The following is a 24,360-nucleotide window of genomic DNA, read 5'->3' on the forward strand; positions in this document are numbered from 1 at the left end:
AAGGCCCAAACTCCTTTTCACTTGACTCACCCGAAAAGACCCAATCTCTAAATAAGGCCGTTCTCAAATGCTGACACTTAAGACTTAAATGCCTGCCTTTTAAGGGGACATAACTCAACCCACAACATTTCCTCTGTAGATACTTGAGTTTTCCATTCTTGCTTGTCCTAGCATGGTTGGGTTGAGCAAGAGTGCAAAGGGACAGATCTGAGTTCCATATAAGGAGGACTCATCTCCTGTTGCATAGTACAAGAAGATCTGCCTTGAGAATGTAGTGACGGTCCCTGCTGTACTTGAACACAGATCCAGTGACTGTTGGTTAGGGACAAGGTAGAATAATCGGTAAGCTTATTTTATAAAAGTGGGCCACGTGGTTTTTGTTGACGATTAAATTCATACTGTGGCTGTATCCCACTAAAGCTTACAAAACCATTGTGGTGCTGTGGGCAGGGGAAGTGGGAAGTAATTAAGTGTCTAATGGATTCAGAGTAATTGTTTAATGGGTCTAGATACCAGGGTTCTGAAGATGGATCATAGGGATAATTACACAAGCTTGACTGTACTTGCCACTGAACTGAACAGTTAAAAATGCAAATGAGAAATCTTAAGTGTTTTACCAGCATAAAAATATTTCTTAATAAATTAGCAATAGTTGTTCATGGTGGCTCACACCTATGATCTCAGCCTTTGAGAGACTGAGGCAGCAGGATTCTCATGAGTTTGAGGCTAGCCTGGGATAACTATGAGGCCAGCCAGGCCTATCCAACAAGACACTGTTTTGAAACAAACAAACAGTGAACAACCTGCAAGGTGGCTGGATTTAGCCAACAGTGGATTAGAGCCTCAACAGCTGTTTGAGAAGAACCCGTCAACAAATGGTCATCTCCCTTTATAATGGTCTAGTATAAATGTACATAGCTTTCTGTCTCTGCCTTTTCATTTAGGGAACTTAAGCACATGTCTCTAAGCACATCTGATTTAGCCCAGGAATAACTCCCAGGTTTCCTGCTTGGAATGTTGGTTGATTGTCCTTGTGTCCTGGAAGCCATGTTGTGGAGACCCTTGTGTGTCTGTACTTCTGAAGGGATATTGAAGCCAGCCCATCAGGTTGAAATGCTGACCCATTCTTGGGTTTCTTTTTATTTTACAGAACTTGCTTGGACACAAAGAGCTTTTCCCCCAGACCGCCATACTGAAATGGCTGAGCACTCACTTTTGCACTCACGTTGTCCTGAAGGAGCTTTGTACAAATATCTTCTTTCTTATATGTGGCTTCAATGAGAAGAATTTAAATGCGGTATGTCCACTGACCCTAAGACTTACCTCAGCTGTCAGTTGTTAGCAATGGATGTGCTTATTTGTATGAGGGATGCAGTCCTGGACCCATCAGATATTCGAGTCTTTCATTTAAGAACACAGCCATCAGCTTTAGCAAGTGGCATCTCTGCTGCTCTGGGCTCACTCCTGTCAGCTTCTGACAAATAATACATGGATCCATCCCAAGTCATAATATTTATATAACATTTATTCTAGTAGTGTGTTCTGTTAAAAAAGCAGCTATATGTGTTTAAACCTGGAGCATCATATACATATATACACAGAGATAAATACTATACACATTAGCATATATTTATCTATGCGTATGTATATTTATGTTTGTTATGAAGTGTAAATCTCTGGCTTACACTAAGCCTATGTTTCTAAATGTATTTATCTTTAAGGATGTTGAGTTCTGAAGACAGATTTTAAAAATGTAGAGTAAAGGCAGGTGTGTTCGCACATTCCTGTAACCCAAGCACTTGGGGGTGGGGAGCAGAGGCAGGAGGATCTTAGTTCAAGTTTGGGCTATCTAGTCAGATCTTACCCCCCCCCCCCATTCTGCAATGAAGATGGAAGAGACTTTTAAAAAGTGAGATTTTTATTTTTTCCTTTTGATTAAAGGAAGACTTTAAATTTCTCAAATTTGGAAATTTAGGAAAGCATGGAGAAGAGAAAAATGATCTGTGATTGCAACCTGTGCTTCCTTGCATTTACCTTATTGCTGCTTTTCCCTACTCCGCCAATGTCTGAGATATTAATATTCTGAAAAACTGTGTATAGAGTTGTATTATTTTATCCTTTGAAGGGGAAAATGTCTTTTCATTTTCTAACCCATCATATTCATCTTTTAGTCTAGAGTGGATGTGTATACATCACACTGTCCAGCGGGAACTTCTGTGCAAGACTTAGTACACTGGGCTCAGGTAAGTATGCCAGGATTATAGCTGTAAAGCGGATAATAAGATTCTGGGACACAATACAGACTGATTGAGATTTATTCAGGGAGAATTCACTTAACACAAGAAACAGACAACATGGCGGGTTCCCACTGCAAGGATGTCCTTGTATCTTCTCTGTCTCCGACCTGGGAGAAAGTGAGAGCATCCCGGTCGGACCCAGACCTAAACTCCACCAGTCATGCCTAAATCTGTCCCCATGCCCCCCAGTGGGCATGGTCAGTACAGCAGGCGTGGGCAGGGTGGCTATCTCACTACACACCTGGGCACATGTAAAGTTAGTATTCGGTAAAACTGGACAAGCCACAGATTCCCAAAGTCTTCTAGTGCATGCCTTTCACCAACACAAACAACAGATCAGATCTGTTTCCTTCCTACACTCCTGGGTGCTTGTCACTGAGTTGGGGCACTTTAGTTATCTTCTACGCTATACACTGTGTTGGGCATGGGCTCACCCAACAGTGATCAGGGCTGAGGCTTACTTTCCTCTCTCCCCATCTTTCTCCTTTGTGTCCATCTTCCATCTCAGGTTTGTATGTCCCTTTCCTATGCATCTTTCTCTTATCCTCCTTTTTTTTTTTTAATTGTGCACCAGATTTACTTTATTTCATATTTGATAAAATATAATTTTCTGGGGGTAGAAGCTGTTACTTCAGCACTAACTCACAGACACAGTGTGCCTGGAACATGAGTGTATAAATCAGAGCCAAAGCAATCATGTATGATAATGGGGGTCACTAAGGTTAAAGTAGAACTTTGACACACGTAAGCAATGTGTGTCCGTTTTAGAGCATTTAGAGTTCACAGGTAGATAAAAAAGAATAGTATCTTAAAATGGAAATAAAATTATTCTAATAATCCCATACAGATAGTAAGTACACATTGGAGGTAGGAACTATCTCTGCATTGGCTTGCTGCCTCTTGCCGAATCATTTCAAAAAGAAGTAGTTATAGGTAGAATATTTAATGTACAAGGAAATTGTTTTTTTTCCCTGCCAATGGCTTTACAACTTGCTTCCCTTATCCCACTTGACAATAAGGGAGGACTTATTTTCACCTTACAGCATAGTCTTGATAATGGGTCTTTTCCAGCTAATCTTATCCTAAACGTGAAATACTTTGCTGGTTAAGCTTCAAACCAAGATGCTGTAAAGGTGTCTTAGTTTCTGAGCACCGCACAGACACCACTTGTGCCAGAAACACCTCATCCCTAAAGAGTTAGAGATTTTAATAAAGTATTCTTTCAAATAAAAATAAGGCATGGGCTTCTAGAACTGGTGGTACACACTGGCGTTTAATAATGAGGACTATGGGGCTAGGAGGTGGCTCAGTGAGCAAAGGTACTTGCTGCCAAGCCTGATGACCTCAGTTTGATCCCTAGAAACTACAAGATCCAAGGACAGAATGAACTCCAACTTGTCCTCTGACCTCTATATATGTACTCTGCATGCATGCATGCACATGTGAATGCATGCACACGTGCATACTATACATAAACTGAAATAAGTAAGATATTTAAAAATAAAACCTATGGGTCAGCAAGATGGCTCAGCTAAATTACTTTCTGTGGAAGTCAGGCTACATATAATCAATCCCCGGAACTCATAAAGGTAGAAAGAGAGAACCAACTTGACAAAAACTTGTCCTCTGTTCTTCACAAGTATGCCTACGTCCTCCATCACGCTCACTCAAGAATAGTAAATAAAAACTTGAAAAAGATAAAACAGATTCCTGTGTCCATAGAGACTCCAGTTCATTTGCACTGGAGTGTAGCACGAGTTCTAATTGGTTTTAGTGATAAAAACCCAGAGTCAGATAGTAGGGAGTGAAAGCTGGAAGATCAAAGAGGCAGAGTAGGCAGCCACAAGAGCTCTTACCAAACCGCTAAGAAATCTTCAGACCCTAAAAGGGCTGAGCTCCTGTCTCCTCCCGCCTTATATTCCTCTCTCTGCCCAGCCATATCACTTAGTGTTTTCTCCTCCCTAGTGCTGGGATTAAAGGCGTGTGCCTCCCAAACACTGGGATCAAAGGCATGAGATCCCAAGTGCTGGGATTAAAGGTGTGTGCCACCACTGCCTGACCTCTATGGTTAACTAACTAGTGACTAGCTCCACACTCTGATCTCCAGGCAAACTTCCTTAGCGCACAAACAAAATGTCCTGGCACTGCAGAATCTGTGCTTTGGCCTTTTATTTTGTAACTTTTATTGAGATATAAGTGACATAGTGCTACATTGTACAACTTGATACATTTTGGTATAACCTATAATGCTGTTGCCTCAATATGATAGGAAACATGCCTGCCACCTCCAAAAGCACCCTCAAGTTCCTAGGTAAATCCTTCCCCCTCAACAACTGATCTGCTTCCTATCACTTTATTTTGCCCTTCCTAGAGTTCATGTGTAATAGAGGTGTATAATATAATGCATTTGTTTGGTTTTGCTCAACATGATTATTTTGAGATTATCCCTGTAGTTCAGTCCTCTTTATTCACAAGGATTTGGAGTTTTAGAAAAGCTGTCCACCATCCTCTTCTTCCACTAACCAAGTGTGTAAGTCCCTGGGAAATGGCTTAGAAAGCTCTCTGTCTTGCCTCGGAGCCTAGCTGAAATAGTGTGGTCTGAGACACTGGATGACATGGGCTCCCTCTCACAGGCTTCTCTTTAAGGAGATGCCTCTTACGTTGTTGATATGTCAGGAAAGCTAAATGTCAGGTGACAGAGTTTGCTGTGGCTTAGTAGAGGGGTCCCCAGAATGCAAGCTGTCCATGCCATGATTACAGCATGCATTTACCATTTAAACAATGCTTTAGACCTTGGGATACACTCAAATTCACAATGCCCTTCTTTATGGTCCTTGCTACTCTCCAGTATATTTCTGTTTACGGTCATTTGTTTTCTTCATATGTTCTCGTACTAAACTAACCCCTGCCCCCGACACGTGTGAACATTTTTACCTCTCTATTTGGACATGTCTCAAAAGGCCCCATTTCTGTCACTTCAGAAATCAGTTGCATTCCCAAAGATGTCTGCTGGCTGGCTGAGGCACACTGAAGGCAGTTAGCGAGCTACTTGCTAGCTTAGTAGCCACCTGCAGCCTGTGTGTGGTATGACACATGCTTCAGCAGTTCACCACTAACCATGGCCCTTGGCCATGTTGAAACTGTGGCTGCCCTGAGTCCATGCTATGTCATCATCACATTAGGGCCTTCCTTCGACCTCAGTGTCCTAGGCCCCCACTGGGCACTGGGTTTGGGAGAGAGCAGCTGGATTGGCTGTAACCCTAACATCTGTTCTGATTCCAGCCCCTTTCATCTGCAGATTTAAGCAGCTGGCTAGGGTCAAAGATTGCAGGCTGAGGGCCATAGCATTGCTCTCTGGCCAAGTTGACCTTGTGGTCTCAGAATTTTCCCAATCCATGACTCAGTAGAGAGGGCACCATGAACTTTGCCCTCCTGTTTACTACAATGTCCCTCTGTACAAAGTAACCGGATTTTTTCCCAGTGTTTTCTTGTTATGACCTTTGCCCAGTGTTTTCTTGTTATGACCTTTGCCCTCCTGTTTACTCAAATGTCCCTCTGTACAAAGTATCCGGAGTTTTCCCAGTGTTTTCTTGTTATGCTCTCCCTCTTGGCTCTATGGTCAGGTGGCCTCAGCTGGTGCTCAGCTCATTTTCCTCCCCTTTTCTTTTGATTTAGTCCAGTCCATGGGATGCCACCCATGCAGGCTAATCTTCCGTCCTCCCCATATGAACCTTCCTGCAAACATCCTCTTAGACACAGACATGCCTAGAGGTGTCTCTTAGTTAATTCCAAATTTCATCAAATTGACAATCAAGGTTATAACCATAGCAACCTCCAAGTCGAATCTGACAAACTTATAACCAGGTCCTGCTAACCAAACCTGTTCTTGTCTGTCCCCTCCTAACCACTGCCAAGAGCCTGGGTACTTATTCCTCTTGGAAGAAGCCTGTCCTAACCTAGCTTTACAGCATTAGGCACACTACTGAGGATACTGATGAAATAGATTTCTAGGCCTATCTCACATCTATCCAGGATTGAATTGTGAATGTGTTCCAAGGATCTGCATATTAATAACTACCTTAGATCATTCCAAGTACATCCACTGTTTGAAATTTCCTACTTTTTGTTAAAAAACAAAAAGGATGTACATTTGATTAACTTTTAAAAAATAGCACTGGTAGCTTGAAGTGATGCTGAGCACACTAAATTCAGGCTGAGCTGCAAGCTATTTCTTACTCTCCTGGTGCTTTATATACATGTATGACATGTGAGATCCTGGCAAACTAAAGTGTGTATGCTGTGTCAGTACATGCTGCCCTGGGGAATTTTCACTTGCAATTTGCCACAGAAGTGGATGCACTCATCACAGCTGTAGGTCTGTCTATATCTTTCTCAGTATGTCACAACATCAACCTCTAGTCTCCATACATATGCGACTGTATGTGACAGACACACACGCACGCACATGTATATGCTCACAAAAATCTAAACAAATAATACAAATAGATAAGTAGGATAGACAGGAAACACAACCATATGTTTGTATTCAGGAATTTCTTAAGGAGAGGTTTGCATTTTGGTAACATTTCATTAAGCAATTTCATAGTTGTCTGAACATCATAGCGCCTACTAAACACAATTATGAGAGTGATAATGTGGTGGTACAGCCTTACTGGACCACTGTTGGACATACAGTAGCTGATCACAGTCTGAAGCATCAGTATGCATGTACAACTCCAAGTAAAATCACTACCTCTTTGAAAAAGCCAAGAAGCAAATTTTAGTGGAAAAGGCCCACACAGATAAAGTTCATCTCATGGGGGTAACCCTTTTGGTCATAGATGTTTTCCCAGCCATGCTGTCAGAAATTAAATCCTGTGGTAAAGGAGACCAGAGCATTGTTTTAACTTCATTTGAGATACATGCTTTGGAGCCAGGTGTGGTGGCTCACATCTTTAATCCTAACCCTTAGGAGGCAGAGGTAAGTAGATCTCTGTGACTTCCAGGCCAGCCTAGTCTACAAAGTGAGTCCCAGGACAGGACTGTTTTACAGAGAACCCTAGTCTCAATCTCTATACCAAAATCTTGTGTGTGTGTGTGTGTGTGTGTGTGTGTGTTGTGTATAAAATTTGGAAAAGAATAAGCCTGGATTTAGTTTTTGAGGACCTGATTGACTCTAGCAGTCTATGATATTATCTCAAACTTAAGTGTCTGCTACATTTTTTTTCTCCAAATTTTCTTGTTTTTAGGTTATTAAAAGCCATAAGTTTCAAGCTTTTGACTGGGGAAGCAGTGCCAAGAATTATTTTCATTACAACCAGGTAAAACTTTTAATTAAAATGAGCCTTGAAAATCCACCAAAGAAGGCAGTGTGGGCTTCCAGAACTTGGTTGGGCTCAGCTTCTGGGTAGGGATGGGGTGGGGATGGGGTGGGGATGGTGGGGGTGGTTAGGAGTTGGGGAGGTGTTGTCTGTAGAAGCTGTTTTTCCTGAGTCCATTTGGATCTTTCCAGATCTGTCAGTGGAAAAGTGCGGGTCTCCTACCCCATCCTTTCTGGCTGTAGATAAGGGGCTACTGGGGTTCAGTAGGATCATAAGCATAGCTTTAGAACCAGGGTACTCTGGGTTGTTGCCAGCTTGCTGGAGGAGAGACCTCAGATGTATTACATAGCTTAAGCCTTTTCCTTCCCTGTGTAAATACAATTTCCATTTTTGAACACTGAGTTCCCTGAATTACAAACTTATTTCTGTTTATCTTAATTCTTGAAGTAGCCCTTGTTGTTTATGGCTTTAAGTTTAGAGAGTGGAGCCATAGAGAATATGTGTGGCTTCTCTCATATTTGGAGAGAGGCTGTAGGAGGATCTGAGCGAAGAGCTCCTTCCTGCTCATTTGGGTCCTGATGGGGAATGTCCTTCTATATATGTTTCTCTTATTGGTTGATGAATAAAACACTGGCTAGTGGCCAGGCAGGAAGGATAAGTTGGGCTAGGAGACCAGAAGAAGGCTGGGGGAGGAGGCAGAGAGAAGCAGAGAGAGAGAGAGAGAGAGAGAGAGAGAGAGAGAGAGCGATGACAGACACCATGTTGCTGAAGGAGTAATATGCCAAGGCATTACCAGGTAAGCCATAGCCTCGTGGTAATACGTAGATTAATAGAAATGGGTTAAATATTTAAGAGTGTGCTAGCCAATAAGAAGCCTTAGCCATCAGCCAACAGTTTTGTAATTAATATAGCTCCCTGTACATACGTTCATTTGGAGCTGAAGCAGCTCTGGGACCAGGTGGGAAAGAAACTCCAGCTACTATCTGGGGATAATCGTGGTACTCACTGAGGATTAAATGATCCTACAGTGTGGCAGAGGGGAACATCTTCACAGCGACAGTTCTTTCCTTGTAATGACTACCTGAAAAACATAATGAACGTGATTCTCAAAATATGTAGTGTTTGTTTGTTTTAATTTCAGGTCAGACTTACTAGACATTTATTTTTCAATGGAGATTGCATTTACTATATTTTTAAAAATTATAATAATTACCAAAGTTTCTATGAATCTTTTTTTTTTCTTGTAGAGTTACCCTCCCGTGTATGACTTAAAAGGCATGCGTATACCCACTGCTGTGTGGAGTGGGGGCCGGGACTGGCTGGCAGACACCAGTGACATCAACTTCTTACTGACACAGATCCCCAACGTGGTGTACCACAAGTGCCTCCCTGACTGGGAACATCTGGATTTTCTCTGGGGTTTGGATGCCCCCTGGAGGGTGTACAATGAAATAGTCAGTCTACTGAGGAAATACCAGTAAAAGTCAGACTTGAGACATGTACCCTCAAAAAGTATGGCAAAAAGATAGATGTTTGCTTCATTTCTTTAATACTTGTGTTTTCCTTGCTTAGATCTTTTTTTTTTTTTTTTTTTTTTTCCTTAATGCAAGAGGATGATGGCTTTGAAGTTATCTGTGCTCTCTAGTTAGCAGCATGCTACTTGTCTTATGCTTAATTATGACTAACTAGCTATCGTCACAGCCTGTGATGCCTTTCTAAGTCTTTAAAAGGTATGGGTGTGAAAATGTCATTGTAATCATTATGTTACTTTTTCCAATTGTTTTTGATGTAAGTGTGCCACTTATACAAGCATATACATATGCTATGCACTGGCCAGACCTGCCTTGTGTGGAGGTCAGGGCTAGTGTCAGGATGTCTTCTTCAGACTCTCGTCATCTCATTTTTTGAGGCAGGGTCTCTCACTGAACCTGGAGCTTGCTATTTCAGCTAGACTGGCTGGCCAATGAGCCTCTAGGATCTGCCTGTCTCTACCTTCCCTTTCATTAATGCTGGGCCTATAGGCACATGATGCCCCACCAAGTGGTTTTTACTTTGGTTCTAGGGGTGTACACTCAGGTTCCCATGCTTGTGGAACAAGCGCTTTGCCCACTGAACTATCTCCCTAAGCCCTCCATAATTCAAAAGCTATGCAATTACTTTTCTGTTCCCACCACACACAAGTGGGAGCATATAGGACACTTCACGCTATCATTTTTGGTAGCAAAAACAAATCTGTCTCTGATTTGAACTCAGTATGAAAAATACCTTGTTCTGGACTTGACATGGCAATGGAGATCTGCAATCCAGGGCCTCGGGAGACTGAGGCTAGGTTTAGGTTTTATCCAGAGAGTAAGACTTCATCTCAAAAAAAAAAAAAAAAAAAAAAAAAACCAAAGACAAATGGACAAATGGAAAAAACAAACAAACAAAACCAAAGTGCCCAGTTCTTATCTCCTTGCCTTTGATGCTTTCCAGCCCAGTGATTCTGTGTTTACCTGCTTAAACAACATTTTTCATGTTTTTATGCACGAACTACCTAGTCAAATCCAGTGTTACCCCAGCCTTGTCAGGAATATCCTTTCTTCAAGTTTTATCAAACCTCAATAACAAATGTTTAGCAAATACTCAAGATTTTCTAGGCCAAGCTGGGAGTGGGGGGGGGGGGGAGAGGGAGCCAAAAATCTTGAAAAGCAGATTGCACTGATTAAAAACAAAAAAACAAAAAAACCTCTCGTGAACACTTTGAAGGTTGGTCTACTCAGCTGTGTGTGTTCTTGGGTGTCTGTGTGAATGTGAAGCCATAGCCTGTGACAAGCTGCCTAGTTCATTTTTCACATAAATGAACTGGGTGTTTTCTGACCAAAGTCCAGCTCAGGAATTCTATTGTGGAAACCAGTGTTGTATGCACTGTACTGTGCAGGAAGCCCGTGTCTGTCTGCCCTGTTTGCATAGACGCCACCGTTGTCAGCTGCACGGTTAGTTGATGAGTTTTCTGACCTAGTTACCTTAGATGCAGCAATATTACTTGATATTGGCTCATACGCGCAGGCAGAATGATGATAAAACTGTGTAACATTTTAAAGGTTCATATTTAAACTTTTCAATAAATCTCAGCCTCACAGGCCTGAACAATTGTGTGGTGGTGTTTGCTTTAATAGCTAGGCCATACTTTATTTATTTATTTTGCCAGGACTCAGGATTTTTTTTTTTTCTCTACTCTCATTCCCCCCTTGGAAACTTCAACCACATAGTCCATGAATGATTTGAGGGAGTAGGAGGGGGTGCTGGGCTAAAAGAGGGCTGGAGCTGGTTGCACGGTCCTTGCTCACGAGGTCCTGAATTCAGACCAGGCAATAGTGAATCCCTCCCCCAGGCAGTGGCTAGTTAGTCAGGTATCTATTGAACAAATGAGGCAAGTAAAGCGGGCAGAGACAGTTCATACCTTAGTGGCCCCTCCAGAACCCCAAAACAACAGCAAAACCGATCAGAGGGCTCAAACTACCATGCACTTAAGTACAGAGGACATAGCAGCCACTCACATTTTCATACTTACATCGAGTCTTCACTACAGTGACTATATGGGAACTGACAAGGTGGATACCTGCTTTGCTTTAGACAGATGAAGTTAGAACAGGTGACACCTAGGTTGCACCTGCCTGCACCTGTTGCACTGACCATACACCGAGGTAGCTCCAAAGAGTGCCACAACCTCTGTGTGGTTTCTCCTGGAAGCCTCCAAAAGGACTGGGGTGGTCAAAGCAGTGGGTATGCCTCCTACAGAGTCACCCTCCTCCCTGGCCACAGGTCCCCCAAGGAGCCCTTCTTTCTCCTTTGACCAAGGCAAACGGGCTTTGCCAATGAAACACAGAGCTGAAAGAAAGAGGCAAGGAGTTGAAATTGCTAGCTGTCATTTCCCGCAGAATGTGGAGAGCATTCTAGGGAGGGCCATAAGTGACTTGGGTTTCCAGCTACAGCTGCTGTTAAAGGGCCTCCCAGGGGCCCTTGAGAGTGTGTTGTTAGCCCAGTTCCTCCAAACAGACCCAGGTGGCAGGATGAACAGTGGTGTCCAGCAGTACTTTCTACTGTCTAGTCTCTATCTTCTTTTCAGACATTGCCCTGAGGAGAGGGTGGGCCAGTCTAAAGGTACAGGTACCATACAGCTCTTGTCATGTTGGCTTTCCCTGCCTGTTTGTTTCCATTTGTGGTCTCTTTGCCTGGATGCATAAACTCAGGGCTAGAGATCAGCCTTGTGTGTTCTAGGCAAGGGCTCCATTACTGAGCTGTGTTCCCACCTCCTTTGTGGTCATGCTAACTTAGTTTGTCTTGGTATCTGTGAGCCTAGAAACAGACAGTTTGGTGAGGACTCCCTGGGGTCTTTTCAACTGGCTTTACCAAGTCCCCCATTGAGCACAATGTAAAGATTTGCCCAAGCCTGCAGCCTACAGAAAGAAAAAGTCAATATTCGATCTCCTTGGGGTTATTACCCAGTAGCCTTTTGGCTGAGATTAACTGGATTATCACTTGTCCGTTTGTGATCCTTCTCTAAGACGTAGTCTTGTGAAGAAATAAATGAAGAATGGAGAATGAAGGGGGAGGGGGAAAGTCACTATTTTCTCAATCCCCACAAGAGGGTGCTCTTGGCTTTGCTTGCAAATCTTTCCGGCTTCCATAGTCCACACTACTTGGTTGTGTTTGGTTTTGAGAAACTCAATATGTGCAGGCTAGCCTGGAAATTGTAGTCCTCCTTCCTCTGCTTCTGAATTCTGGGACTAAAAGTTTGCATCACCAAACCCAGCTCCTACAACAGCTTTTAGGAAAGCTGTCTGTGGATGTTAGGAAACTTTGCGAAGTTTCTTGAGCCAGATGGCAATTTGATAATGGGTGGGACTGTGGCTGTTATAAATTCTAGCCAGGATAATGATTAATTTCTTGTATAATAAATAACATCTGAAAATGTTCTCAAGGAATAGCTGTCCTCCCCTCCAAATATGACTTGTAAATATAAATTGGGCATGAGCATTGGGTGGGTAGGTGGTAGAAAAGACTTTGAGGACTCACACTATTAAGAAGTACCAACATTTGTTCATTCATTGTCAAACAGTGAAGATTATTTTGTGCTTGTGACCATTGAAAATGTTGACTTGATAAATGAAGGCATTTAAAATAGACAGTAATGGATTTCCTTTCATACAAAAAGATTTGTTTTATTTTGTGTCTGAGTGTTTTGCGTACATGTTTGTAAGTGCATCACATGTATTTAGGCCAGAAGAGGGCATCAGATACCCTGAAACCAGAGTTGCAGGCCACTCTAAGTGGTGATTTCAGTACAGACATCTGAATCCAGTCTGAACGGGACCTTTTCAAGAGCACCCAGTCACCTTAAATACTGAGCCATCTCTCCAGCCCCTATCATTTATTCTTTAATATTTATACAATTATACTTCATAGATTTTAAGACTAGAAGCCATACTGGTTTCCTGTGATGCATGAACAGCAGCTAAAGGGAACAAATAATTGTTTGATGAAAAATTATGAGTCACAATATTTGTTGTATTGTGTTAAGTTCAGATTTCAAGTCTAATTCTACTGGTCAAATGAAACCTTCTGTGTGAATTACACTACAATAATGTACTTGGCATGGTTTAAGCTATGTGTCCTGGAGTTTTGAAGCCTTCTCCTAAAGCTTTGATCACATTGGCAACCTATTTGATGAGGGAGGAGTACAGGGCTGGTGATGTCTCTCTTTACAGGCACGATAAGCCTTTTGATTAGGAACAATCTGACTGCTCTGGAGAGGTTGATGACAATTCCAACAGAATGGACAGCACATAATAGGTTGAAACTGTATGAATAAGTCTGGGCCGGCAGGGGCATCAAGGGAGCTTTGAAGGTGGGTACAGGAAGAGATAATATCCCCTGGTTCTTCATTAGTATCTCTTACCATTGTCTGTTGTTTATCAAGGTTTATTAATGGTCCCTGAGTCTTTTGAGAATTACTACATAAAAGCAGTTTCAATATTACTCTTGAGAGCAACCCTGGCTAAGGATTGGCTGACTCTGGATTCAGCTGTAATCTACTCTTAGATCTACTTATTCTTGAGACATCTGAGACTGAATCTTTAATCCTCCGTCTTTGAAATGTGAGGTCATATTTTGATTGTTGAGGTCATCCCGCCTCTTTGGGTCTTGCCATTAGCCTCTGATATCCAAGGAGAGCTGTTTCAGTCTGATAGCTGTACAAATTATCCTACCTGGAATGAAAAGAAACCACCTAGCTCATTTTTAAAAAGAAGATATTGTTAACATCAGTCTTTGCTAGCTACATGCTCTCTTGGCAGGGCTAGCCTAAGGCTTTTGGTGAGTTGGTACCAAATAATAGTTGAGATTAAGTTAACTTTGTTCAGACTTTGAGAATAATTGGAGGAGAAAGGATTCTTGCCTTTGAAGGTCAATAGAGGGCTCTGGCCAGGATGAAAATGACAAAGAGGAAGTTTAAATCAAATGGAAAAAGTATGAGACATAGTGTGGCCAAAGTTGTGACATCACAAAATATCCGCTCATGAAGGCAAATGTCCCCAAATATCAGACCCAAATTGCATCTGCTGGTGCTCCTTCCACAATAAATACATAAAAATTAAGAAATATAGAAATGTAGAAACCTACTGTCATCTTCATATTAGAGTTGATACCTTCTAAAATGAACATGCAGCATCTTTTGAGCTTAGGATGGGAGGGAGTTGGAGGTCAGTGACAAAGTGAGTGCTTGGTATGCTTTGGGCTCCAGGTTCCTTTCAAATTCACATAGAGATACGGGGGATGGAAGAAGAGGAGGAGGAGAGAGCAAGCTAGAAGTTCTGCTTAGTAATCTGCTATATTATTTCTACTTCTTTGGCATCAGGCTCTGAAGACTTTAACCAAGAGAATCCTTGAAATGGTTGCATCTCAAATGTCTGTCATGTGAGCTTCATGTTCAGGGACTGCAGAAAGACAGCTGTTCTTCAACATACCTCTAGGTTCAGAGACTCAGAGACAGGGAATTCTGTAGGTTTGGCTCCTAGGTTTTGCTTTTCAGAGTTTGATGCCATAAGTATGTGGAGACCAATAATGGTAGACGACATAACCACTGAAATGGAATGAACATGAGTTGGTTTGGGTTGGAAGCATTAAGTCTTGACAGCACAGATAATAGTTAAATGCAAATCAAGCAATACCACCCACCTTTTATAGTTTGCAAGCAGACCCAACACATCCAAGCATGAAAGTGAGAGTAGAAGCAAAGAACAATGTTTGCCTGCGGGAACCTGGATAAGTGTGCTGGGCATAATGCTTTTGTAACTCTGAGATGGTGAGCTCTGATGGTCCCTCTGGAATTATGAGTGGTCAAAAGTAAAGGAGGAGTTTTATCAGTTTTCTTTTTCCTTCCAACAAACTGCAAACCTCCCTCTTTTCCACAAAATGTGTATCAAGGGAAAGACCACATTTATCAGGGACAAGAAAGAAGAACCTTCCTAAGTTGCCTTAAAAGTGAAGATGGGAACAGCAGGATCATGTGAGAGGAATTAAGCAGTCGATTACTGTCTAGCTGGAAGAAACACACCGATAGGGAATCTAGAGCCCTGCATCCTCCTGGCCCTCCTTTTGCTACGGCTTCCCATTTTAAGGCTTGTGGAAACACACACACACACACACACACACACACACACACACACACACACACACTGTCTTCTTTCTTTTGTATCTTGCCCGTCAAGAAGCCCGAAGCTCCTTCTTATCCCCATCTCATCAATGGCATATAGACCAATAGTGCATAGTAACACTTTGCTTTTTCTCTTGCCCTCCCTCCCTCTATTCCCCCTCCCTTTTTGAGGATTTTGTGAGTGTATAGCTTTTTCTTTAAAACATTAGCATACAAGGCATTAGATATCATTGTGGTGTTTTCTAACAAAGTGTATTTTAGTAGATTCCTTCTCATCTCCCTCACTTCTTTACTTCCCCTGAATCTCCTTGTAGTCTCGTTCCCCCTGTGCTAATATTATGCACGCCCCTTTGCCCTCTTTTGGTGTCCTTCCTAGGTTTTTAGGCTTTACCTTCATTTACTCCCACTTATGTACACACACATACACACTACAAATTAGGACCCACATATGAGGGAAAACATGTAGTTGCTATCTTCTGAATTTGTGTCACCTTGTTTAATATTATACTGTCTAGGTCCATCCATACTCCTGCAAGTCCCAAAATTTAATTTTTCTTTACAGCTGAATCCAATTCCATTGTGTGTATGTATCCCATTTTCATCATTTATTCATCTGCTGATGGACATCCAGGCTGGTTCCATGACTTTGCTATTGTGAACAGAGTAGCAATGCATATAGACGGATAGCATTTCTGTGGTAGTGTTAGGGAGATAACATACTTTACTAGTGAGAAATCACTCTATATACTTGGAAATTAAGGAAGAGCCAGACTCCAACAGAAGGTTTTGTGAGCTTATGTACATGTAGGCATATGCATTTTACATACACTGTCTCTTAAATCTCTTTCAAGTCTGGCCCCAGGTTATACTTCAAACAATTTGAACCAAGACAGCAGCCTGAAAGTCTGGTTGCTTATGCTGATAGAAGTTTTACACAGCAAAGATATTGCATATCGTCAGAATTATTTAAGTATGACAGTATTGTACTTTTTCAAATAGTTGTTACTAAGGGTTATCTTGCCCACCAGGCAGAATTATGATTTCCCTGATGAGAACATAGGGGATGTAATGGGAGGTCAGAACTTACTGGTGGTTGTGTCCTTACACTACCTGCTATGAACTATCATTTAGAGGTATGTTTTTGTTAAGGTAATTGAGTCAGCTATCTCCTTTGTCATGGGAATCAGAGCTTAATGGCTGGTCAGTCCTGATGAGTAAATATTTATATTCTAGCATCCTAAACTTCCCTTATCTCTTGCAGGTCTGATTAGCAGACTTCTTATCTTTGGGGTATTTTGAAGACAGCACACCGTTAGCTAAATTCCACTTTTGTGACTCAATGTTTTCTAAGAAGACTTTTAGTAAGTCCTTTATAATACCAATTCCACCAGTTTGCGTTTCTTTTCCATCAGTAGGATATGGTGGGTATATAGTATATAGCCAGGAGTGCATAGCTGGGTTATATGGTAGTTTTGTTTTGAGACAGCTCCACACTAATTTCTGTTGCTCGAGTTTTCTGTCCCACCAGGTCCTGCTACCCTTTAGCCTCAAATAAACACATAGATGCTATATTAATTATAAAACTGTTGGCTGATGGCTAAGGCTTCTTATTGGCTGGCTCTCTTAATTATTAACCCATTTCTATTAATTTAAGTATTTCCACATTGTCTCGGCTTATTGGAGAATGCCCAGACCTACTACTCTTTTGGTGGCTAATGGTGTCCTCTGCATGCCCCAGAATTCTCCCTCAACTCCTAGTCCCACGTATTTTCTTGCCTCTATTGGCTAAACAGTGTTTTATTCATCAATCAATAAGGGAAACATATATAAAGGACATCCCCCATCACATTTCCATAATTATATTTTATAAAATTATGTTTACTTTTTTTTTTGAGGCTTCTATACAGCTGAAAGCTTCAATTTAGGAACCCTAAAGAATGAATGAATGGGCATGTTACTTCATCAGTGATGACTCTGGAACACAGCAAATGGGAAGTCTGAATCATGAACTTGACTGTTGTATGTGTATATCAGATATGTATGTATATCATGCACATACACACACAAATATATGTATATGTAAAATAAACCTGTGTATAGTAACACACACATTTTCTGGGTATATGTTAGGCCCGTTTATTGTTTTGTATTTTTACAATATATGTTTGTTCCTTATAATATGTCCTTTTATCTTTTCTTCTTGAAAGAAATCTTGATTTTAATTTCAAATATCCTAGTTGTTATCTATGATGTAGAAAGTTAAAATGATGTGTAGCTTATTTCCTCTTGTGCGGTGGGGGTGGGGTGGATTAAGCCCTTAGATTGAGGGCTGTGCAGCCACAGGATCATTGTATCCTTCCTGATAGAGGTGGGGGCCAGCTCTGGAGGAATGTGAAATCACAAATAGGACTGGTGTCTGGCAGGGGAGTAGGAGGAGACTGAAGTCCACTTGTCCTTCAGGGCTTACAGCAGGCTCCTAGGGCCATTTATGGCTGTTTTCCCTTGGAAAAGAACACGGGAAAATGCAAGTTTACGTAAGACTATGTCGGTTTCCAGAAGAGAAGGGCTGGCTTAAGTACACAAACACAAGAAGGAAACAACTAGTAGAATGGCCCCTGGCTCTCCTCTGGGTTCTTTTGTGCCGCATTTTAGCCACCTAGGGGAAATGCAGAGGCAGGTGTCTGTGTTGGACTCCCTGGGGGCTCTTCCAGGACACAACACTATCTTCCAGTGCTCAGTCTCTGTCCCCACAGCCCTAGCATCTGAGAGGGTGTTGAGTTTAGGAGTAGGGAAAAACTAAGGGCTGGGAAAAAGTGGGAGCCTAAGGAACCTCCAGAGAAATGGCAGGGGAGATGGGACATTTCCTGCACTTAGCACTTATCAGGCTTCCTGGGAGGCTGTAGGATTACATAAATCACTGCCTCTACCCGGCTTTGAGGTGAGGTGCCTTGGCCCAAACGAGGGACCCTCGGTGGGTGTTAAGGCCAGCATCCTTCATTCTCCACCCCAGAGGCAGTGGCTGCCTTCTCTCAGAAAGTCTTGCAGGATCTGGTCCCTGTTCAAGGCACCCTGTTTTCAAGGGGAGGGAAGGATTGTCTTGTGCTAATGCGAGCCTGGGTGTTCTTTTTTTTTTTTTTTTTTTTTTTTTTGGAACCTTTGCGGATGAGGGGGAGGGCTCCCCGTTTCCTCTTTGCAAAGGAGTCTATTGCATCCATTAAGTGCGCTGTTGGGGTGAGGTGAGCATACCCAAAAATCTCCAAGAATAGACACACGTCTTGACACAGTCACACAGACATGCTCTAAAACTCTGAATTCTGCTTTGGTCGCGAAACAGTACTTTGTGATGGCAGGGAACACACTACTTTGTAGTGGCGATGGCGGGTGAATTATCCTAAATCAGAATTGCTCACTCCTCTGATAAGTGAGCAAACAGTTCCCTGGGACTTCTGGGGACCGGCTCTAAACGCTTGCTGCTGCATGCGTGTGGATGAGGAGATCTGACGCAGCTGAGGACAGGGCAGAGACATCAACCTAACGAACAACGTTGTGTTATTTAAGCATTCTGTAGCGGGGAAGGGAGGAAAGGACAACTGACATCACTGGGGGGCGGGGCCGCGGTACTAAGAAAAGTCGGCGGGACTGGGAGACTGCATCTGTGGGGTGCAGTCTCAGCATGGGCTACCACAACCGCTCAGATCTCCAAGGCCTGGGCTGCTCCAGCCAGCTGCTCCTACAGCCCCTCTGGGACACCCTGAGGACCGGGGAGGCGTTTGTGCGTTCACCCTTTTTCCCGGTCATCTTTTCCATCATTACTTACTTGGGCTTCTGCCTGCCATTCGTGGTGCTGGATGTCCTATGTCCCTGGGTGCCCATGCTACGACGCTACAAGATCCACCCCGACTTCTCGCCTTCCGCGAGTCAGCTGCTGCCTTGCCTAGGGCAGACGCTCTACCAACACCTGGTATTCGTGTTCCCGGTGACGCTGCTACACTGGGCTCGCAGCCCCGCGCTGCTGCCGCCTGAGGCTCCTGAGCTATTCCAGCTCCTGAGCCACGTCCTGATCTGCCTGCTGCTCTTCGACACCGAGATCTTCGCATGGCACCTCCTGCACCATAGGGTGCCCTGGCTGTACCGAGCGTTCCATAAGGTGCACCACCAGAATGCATCCTCCTTCGCGCTGGCCACGCAGTACATGAGTGTCTGGGAGCTGTTTTCGTTGGCCTTCTTCGACGTGCTGAACGTTGCGATGCTGCAGTGTCACCCACTCACCATTCTTACCTTCCATGTGGTTAACATCTGGCTGTCGGTGGAGGACCACTCAGGCTACGACTTCCCGTGGTCCACTCACAGACTTGTGCCCTTTGGCTGGTACGGGGGTGTGGCTCATCACGACCTGCATCACTCTCAGTTTAACTGCAACTTTGCTCCTTACTTCACACACTGGGACAAAATGCTGGGCACCCTGCGTTCCTCAGACTCCCGAGAGTTGTGCACTTTACACTTGACCCAGGAAAAGAAACAGACTTGAGTTATTTTTATTTTCAGAAGCAAGTAACTTATTAGACTACAAACATTATACAATCTGATGTGTTTCTGCAATCCGACAAAGTAATTTATATAATGTTTGTGTATCAATTTAAGTATAGTCTTGGTGTCAAAATTCAGCTCACTCCAATGTCATTGACTTCAGAACACAAGCTAGACACTCAGCATAGTATATTTGAATTATAATCTCTAGAATGATTTGTCTGTAGAACCAAGACTTTCCTAGGTCTGAAATCATGCTGAAACTGGGCTAAGCACACATGTTGGTGCAACACCTGATTTCTGACTCTTTAAATAATCCAACTTGTTCCTGCTGGGCAGTGACCAAGGTTATAGTATTTTTTCTATATTTTTGAGTGAAGTGATTTATTTATATTGAAAGAGTTTTATTTGTACTTTAAAAATAAAAAGAACATGAACTAAACAAGCACTGGCTACTGTTGCATCTGATGGATGAAATCTAAAAAGGAAGGTGGGGGTCTGGGATGCTCAGTGTTCTGTGAAGTATCTTCAGTCCTGCTGAGGAAAGTGGAAGGAATCTCGCGGTAGGTGTTTGGGGGAGGGAAAGAATTTAGGGAAGAAGGGGGTGTGTGTCTGGCTGCTTTGATTCAGAAGGCTTTTTGGCTGTTTTTATTTTTTTCATAAGAAGCACATGATAGATTTATTATGTATATGATTTATTCTGTATATTATATTTACATATACAGGCATTGTATTGTGGAGTGGTATGTATGGGGCAATTTAGAGTCAGAGCATCAGAGTAATTGATGCCTTGTGATCAGCGAGCCTGATAAGTTTGTGCATTAGAGAAGCTGATCAATAAAGCTCTATTTCTAGGCAGTGTCCAATCTTAGCTAGTACAACTGACCCTTAGAACACTGTCCACTGGAGATTTTGTATAGCTTATTTTCTTAATGAAGACACACATGCAAAGTATACAGCCCTTTCTTAACAAAGAGTAAGATTAATATTGGTCTTAGATCACGTGTTTCCTCATCCATAAAAGGAGACAGTATGCAGATTGCATGTGAAAATCAGTATCTCATCACTGGCCATACTGATGTCTCACCATCAGCCATCCCACCTACCTGCCACTTAGTTACTTTAATGTTAAGTTGAGGACATAGTTTACATGGGCTAAAGTTAAAGTGGAAGATCTCAGAAGTCTGCAACTTTGCACGTAATTGTGGATTCATAATGTATGAACCTAAATGTTTTCATTTAAGGGTTTAAAAAATTGTCCAAAGATCTGGTCTCCATTGTCTGCCAAAGGAGATTCCTGGGAAATACCTTTAAGTCTTTCCAGTGATTGGTAGTTTGCAGCTGAGGTACCAGGTTGATTTTCTCATGTTCACTCAGATGTGTTTTCCTGGCTCCCAATTCAAGCAGGCTGGGACATAAAGATCTCACTTATAAAAAGTGAACTTCCCAGAAAGAGGAAGAGAGATCTGAGGGAAGGGTCTGTAATAGACATGCTTCATTATTGGGAGATGATAATCAGGCAGATGTAGAATACTCGGCGCAGCTGTTAGTTACTGTGAAGGCTCCAGCCTTCCCAAAGCCACACATGTGGCATAATAACACTCTGTCTCTGGTCACTGTCAGAGTCTGTAACAATGTATCATGTCATCTTGACCTGTAAGGGAAGTGAGATGAGACAATTGTACACATGGGAAGTGTTGGGAAACACTTTCTCCAAGTCCTCTTCAGCAGCTAATGCCCTGTGGAGGAAGATGAGGGAGTTTTCAGTTAGGTGAAAGCCCACATGACAGAGACAAACAGGTAATATTTGTATGTTTTTGCATACTTATCTCCCTTGCTCTTTGAGGACTCCTCTTCATCACCAGGATCTCACATTGTAGATGGAGTATTGATCCCACATAGGGTTAGTATCTTTTCCCAAGTTCCAGCGAAATATGCATTGGAATATTCTTAATAATGGGATGGTTTTCTATCTTCTTAATTGGCTTTTATTTATTATGATATGAGTGTGTGTGTGTGTTTTCTTAACTTTTATCCTAGAAAGTGATTCTTGCTTGACATTGGTGAGCTTTCTCTAAAGCATTTCCTTTCTTATTTTCTGGCTATTTCCTTTTAGTGGATTCTCTTCAATCACAACAAGAAAGCTAGCTACAGGCACTTTAAAAAATCTGTATTGTGTGCAACAAATGTCTTCCTCCCACCTCGAAAACCTACTAATTACATTATAACATATACACATGCATACATACATGCATACTATTTGTAAGTGTGTATATAAAAATACATAGTATTGTATATCACTATGCATACATGTACTATACTCACAAATTATATGATGTCTATACATGATTACATATGTATAAATGCATGCATTTGTATACTATGAATGTATATATGTACTGTAAATGAACACATTGTATATATTATAAATTTATTATATGCTATATGCATTTATAAGCCATGCTATATGTAGATAATATACTATATATGTGTATATATATAAACCATATCTAAACACACACATATGATATATCTACATATATCTTCTGCTCTATCTTCCCTTTCTCATTTCCCCCTCTCTTTTATACAAATGCATACACAACCATTTTTTTTTATATTCACTAATTGCCTCCTCCACAAGAATGACACTTGTTTCTTGATACATTTTGGTTAGGTGTTAAATGGATTGGAAAAGCACAGGACACCCAGCTTGGCTATTAATCATGTCTTTCTTCTCCTATTTCTTTTTGTTCTTCATCTTCCATCACCAGTCCAACTAAGCTTTTCACTCAGGCCATGACCATACTCCACAGTTCTGTTCTAGAGAAGGTAATGGGTTTCTGGAGAAGTGTCAGGTAAGCATATTCAGCTAGTTTAGTACGGTAAGCACTATCAGGAAGACAGCAACGGGCTGCTAAGGGTTGCCAAAGAAAGGGAGTCATTGGACCCAAATTGTGAAGGCTTCCAATGGGTTCCAAAAGCAGGAGTGCTGCTGATAGCTAGTGGGAGAAAGACAGTTGTTGTGATGATATATGATTTATGATTTATTAAAGCTTGCCTGAGGGTACAGAAAGCAAAGCTAGCCACAAGCTATAGAGCCAGGACTTGAAAGACAAGCAGATGGGTCTCTCTTAGTTCAAGGCCACACAGAGCTACCTGGAATTGATCCAGTCCTAAAGAGAAACAGTTCACACAAAGGTGATCTCAGCACTTGGGATCACACGCCTTTAGTCCTAATACTAAGGAGGTGTAAAAGGAAAAAGCAAAGGGCCTTAAGTGAAGATTTAGTCTCCAGCCATATTGAGGAGAGGAAGCAGTCTAGGAGTGCAGTCTGAGGATTCATGGAGTTTTCAGTCTGAGATAGATATAAGAGCTAGTGGCTGGCTTTGCTTCTCTGATCTTCAGCTTGAAGTTTGAACCCAATATCTATCTCTGGGTTTTTATTTTTCATGTTACAAGTTGTAAAATCAGAGATAGATGAGAAAACTAGATATACTGAAAATGTAGTAAGAATCTCAAAACTCTGAGTGAGTCATATGGGAATTTTAAGGCGTATTTGTATCAAGGCATCCAGGGCCTGGGATTGGGACCCAGCAGGCAGTGTTTATCTTACCTCTTCATAAGCTATTAAACTGCTCAGGGTTATGTCCACTGCTCGTGCCACAGGGGTTGTGAAAGAACACATGTAAAATAGATCAGAAGCAAATGGTAGGTCTTGCTAGATATGCAGACACATTTTAAGCAAAGGAGAAATGTGTTTCTGTTTGTGTAAGACAATAACTGATAGCAGAGAATAGTCGTACTTATCTGAGTTAGGGGGCCTAGGCTGCTGTCTTGATTACAGGCCTGGCTTTATTGCATAGTCACTGTGTGACAAGCTTGAATGCGCCTGGACTCAATTTCTTCATCTGCAGAAGAGATGTATTAGTTACATTTTGTTGTTGTTGTTGCTGTGACAAAATACTACGACCAAAAGCAACTTAGGTAAGACTTAATTTTGGTTTATGGTTCCAGAAGAAGAGTCCATTATAATAGAGGATGCATAAGCAGCAGGTGATAGGAGCAGCTGGCTGAGAGATCACATCTCTATCTACATACAGGAAAGAGAACACCAACATTAAGTGAGATGAGACTATGAACTCTAAAAGTCTGAACTCAGTAACATAATACAAAAAAAAAAAAAAATCAAAGATAGTTTATTTTGTTCATGTGCTCTTGATTGGATGGTCTTCACTCGAGGGTGGTTTATCCATCTATCCTGCTGATAGATCCTTAGCGAAGGCTGGGACTTAGTGTCTGGTGGGAGATGTCATTCTGTAAATATGTTTCTCTTATTGGTTAATGATTAAAGCACTATTGCCAATAGGAAAGCAAGATAGGTGGGACTAGGAGACTAGGAGGAGAGAGGAAGAAGTAGGGAGGAGATTCAAGATGGAGGACAGAGAGAGAAGAATGCTGGGACCTCTCTCGGGTAAGATGAGACCACGTGGAAATACTTAGACTATTAGAAATGGGTTAA

General features: G+C 42.1%; 2 protein-coding genes across 2 annotated transcripts in view; both read left to right on the top strand.

Annotated features, from left to right (window-relative positions):
• Lipa (lipase A, lysosomal acid type) overlaps positions 1 to 10,013 on the top strand; it is a 28,401-nt gene extending 18,388 nt beyond the window's left edge. Inside the window, exons 6-9 of the mRNA XM_051199707.1 lie at positions 1,151 to 1,297; positions 2,172 to 2,243; positions 7,547 to 7,618; positions 8,866 to 10,013. Of these exons, the coding sequence (XP_051055664.1) occupies positions 1,151 to 1,297; positions 2,172 to 2,243; positions 7,547 to 7,618; positions 8,866 to 9,099 (525 nt within the window). The 3' untranslated portion in view covers positions 9,100 to 10,013. The remainder of the gene's footprint in view (positions 1 to 1,150; positions 1,298 to 2,171; positions 2,244 to 7,546; positions 7,619 to 8,865) is intronic.
• Positions 10,014 to 18,894: 8,881 nt separating this feature from the next.
• Ch25h (cholesterol 25-hydroxylase) lies at positions 18,895 to 20,286 on the top strand. The gene has a single exon (XM_051199916.1). It carries the CDS (start codon positions 18,988 to 18,990, stop codon positions 19,840 to 19,842), a length of 855 nt encoding a protein of 284 aa, XP_051055873.1. The 5' UTR covers positions 18,895 to 18,987; the 3' UTR covers positions 19,843 to 20,286.
• Positions 20,287 to 24,360: the final 4,074 nt, after the last annotated feature.

Source organism: Phodopus roborovskii, unplaced genomic scaffold, assembly GCF_943737965.1.
Source record: "Phodopus roborovskii unplaced genomic scaffold, PHOROB, whole genome shotgun sequence".
NCBI lineage: Eukaryota > Metazoa > Chordata > Mammalia > Rodentia > Cricetidae > Phodopus > Phodopus roborovskii.